At 39.6% G+C, this 2,380-nt stretch overlaps 1 protein-coding gene across 1 annotated transcript; it reads left to right on the forward strand.

The window, feature by feature from the left end:
• The first annotated feature begins 287 nt into the window (after nt 1-287).
• Nucleotides 288-2,028, forward strand: LOC145608478 (protein PSK SIMULATOR 3-like). Its single transcript, XM_081664093.1, has one exon. The coding sequence runs from the start codon at nt 542-544 to the stop codon at nt 1,973-1,975; it is 1,434 nt and encodes a 477-aa protein (XP_081520219.1). The 5' UTR covers nt 288-541; the 3' UTR covers nt 1,976-2,028.
• The last annotated feature ends 352 nt before the right edge of the window (nt 2,029-2,380 follow it).

Here is a 2,380-nt window from a genome sequence, read left to right on the forward strand (position 1 = left end):
ATTTTTTTTACATATTTTTTTTTTCATTACTATATTCATGGTATATTACTCGAATATGTGAACAATATTATCTTTAATCTGAACATAAATGAGACTTTTATTTATGAATTGGGAGAATATATATTTTTTAAAACGATATCGAAAACCAAAGGCCCACAAAAGGACAAAGTTACCCCCATCCAATTGCAGCACACATGTGGGTTCAACACTCCAACTCCCTTCCCATTCCCACATTCTCCCTCTTCTCTATGTAATACATTCATTCACCATACTCTCATTTTGTGGATTCTAGTTTTAGTCTTGATTACAACTTTCTCTCTCCAATTTTTTCACTTGTATTTCTAGTGCTTTCACTACATCCCACGAGCTTCCACTTGCTCATTTATCTCTTTTTCAGTTTTTCCCCTTCAATTCATTCTTCACTCCAATAATCAATCACCCCTTTTTATTTCTTCTTCCTCTTATCTTCTTCTATAAGCTCTCCTCCCATAACTCTTTTCCTCAATCATACCATTAAATCTTTACTTTCTCTCTCCTCCTAATGGCGAGAGAAACTACTTGGTTAAGCAGACTCAAATCACAAATTTCTCACAAACTTATTCATCCAACTTCTAAACTTGCTAGATCAAAATCTAGGAATGTTGGTGTTTTAGCTTTTGAGATTGCTGGTCTTTTTTCTAAGCTTCTTGCGCTACACCAATCTTTATCTGATAAGAATATTGTCCGTCTCAAGAACGAGGCTATAGCCCTTGAAGGAGTTCGGAAGATCGTCTCTAATGACGAGTCTTTCCTTCTTGGGTTGGCGTGTGCCGAGATGGTTCAGAATCTTCATGTTATTTGTAAGGCTGTAGCACGGTTGAGTGACCGTGCTACGGATCCTACACTCCGGTCTTTTTCGGAGTGTTTGGAGGATTTTGCCAGCACAGGGCGGGACCATTATAATTGGGCCGCCCTGTGCGGGAAGGACCTAGAGGGGTTGGTCCGGAGGATAGACCGGTACATCGCAGCTACTGCTGCGCTGTACCGGGAGATAGAGGAGCTGAACTCGATACAAAATAGTTTAAAGAAAACGCCTCCGGAAGGTGCGTTAGAGGTCCAGCAGAAAGTAGTGTGGCAAAAGCAAGAAATCAAGTACGTGAAAGAGAAATCGCTTTGGAACCGAAGTTATGATTCGGTTGTCCTTCTTTTGGCTCGTTTGATATTTACTGTCCTTGCAAGAATTAAGTTTGTGTTCGGGATCGGACAGAGTTACTACCCTCACCCAAGCACGCTTCCTAGAAGTCTCTCTGCTTCGGCCACTGTATTTCCTTCATCGGATCTCAGTGGCAACCATAATTCTTATGTGTCAGGGCCGTTAACATCCACCCCACTCCGCCTCAACAAGAGGATGACTACAATTGGTTTAGGGACCGGAAATAGAGTTGGGTTCTTTGAGTCTAGAACCAAAGACTTGACGCCACCCCCAACTACGTTGGGGGCGGCGGCCTTGGCGTTGCACTACTCTAACTTGATCATTGTCCTAGAGAAAATGATCAAGTCACCCCACTTGGTGGGATTAGACGCGAGGGAGGATGTTTATGCTATGCTTCCCAATAGCATAAGATCCTCCCTCCGCGCCAGGCTAAAAGGGGTCGGGTTCTCAGCAACCGACCCCGTTTTAGCCGCAGAGTGGAGGGACGCCCTCGGGCGAATCCTCACTTGGTTGGGTCCATTAGCACATAACATGATCAAGTGGCAAAATGAAAGAAGCTTCGAACAACAAAATCTAATGCCGAAATCAACCAATGTCTTGTTATTACAAACACTATATTTTGCCAACAAAGACAAAACTGAAGCTGCTATTACAGAATTACTAGTTGGGTTGAATTACATATGGCGATTCGAGCGCGAAATGAATGCAAAAGCCTTGCTAGAATGCTCCAATTTCTTCTTCAACAACAAAAGTAGTTCTCCTATCAATAATCTACAATCTTAGTACCATATTAACTTGTAATTTTGAGTTATTTTCTAAGGGGTTGCTTTGATTGATTTTTAGCTGTTAATTACTTTATTAATTAATTAGAATTCAACTCATAAAAATGGGTGGATTGAATTTTGAGATCTCATTGATTGATGAGATCGATCAAAGGGTCTTCTAAGAAAAATCTGACCCTTAATTTGTATAGTTTGTAGTACTTGATGATCCTAATACTTACTTCTAAATAGTACAAAATTTAAGTTTGTTGTTGTACATGAAATATGATGGTTGAGTGAAATTTAAGAAAAATAACTACTACTATAATAATAAGTTGATGACTTTGTGATATATATTTGACTATGATATAATTTCATTAAAATTATACTATATGATTTCCTACCATGTGAAATTGTTCTTTCTTGC

The sequence above is a fragment of the Chenopodium album genome, chromosome 23 (genome assembly GCF_948465745.1).
Source record: "Chenopodium album chromosome 23, dcCheAlbu1.1, whole genome shotgun sequence".
In the NCBI taxonomy this organism is placed as follows: Eukaryota; Viridiplantae; Streptophyta; class Magnoliopsida; order Caryophyllales; family Amaranthaceae; genus Chenopodium; species Chenopodium album.

Bases quoted from the DNA above. Each gene is read 5' to 3' on its own strand.
- LOC145608478 (XM_081664093.1), top strand. From the start codon at position 542: ATGGCGAGAGAAACTACTTGGTTAAGCAGACTCAAATCACAAATTTCT.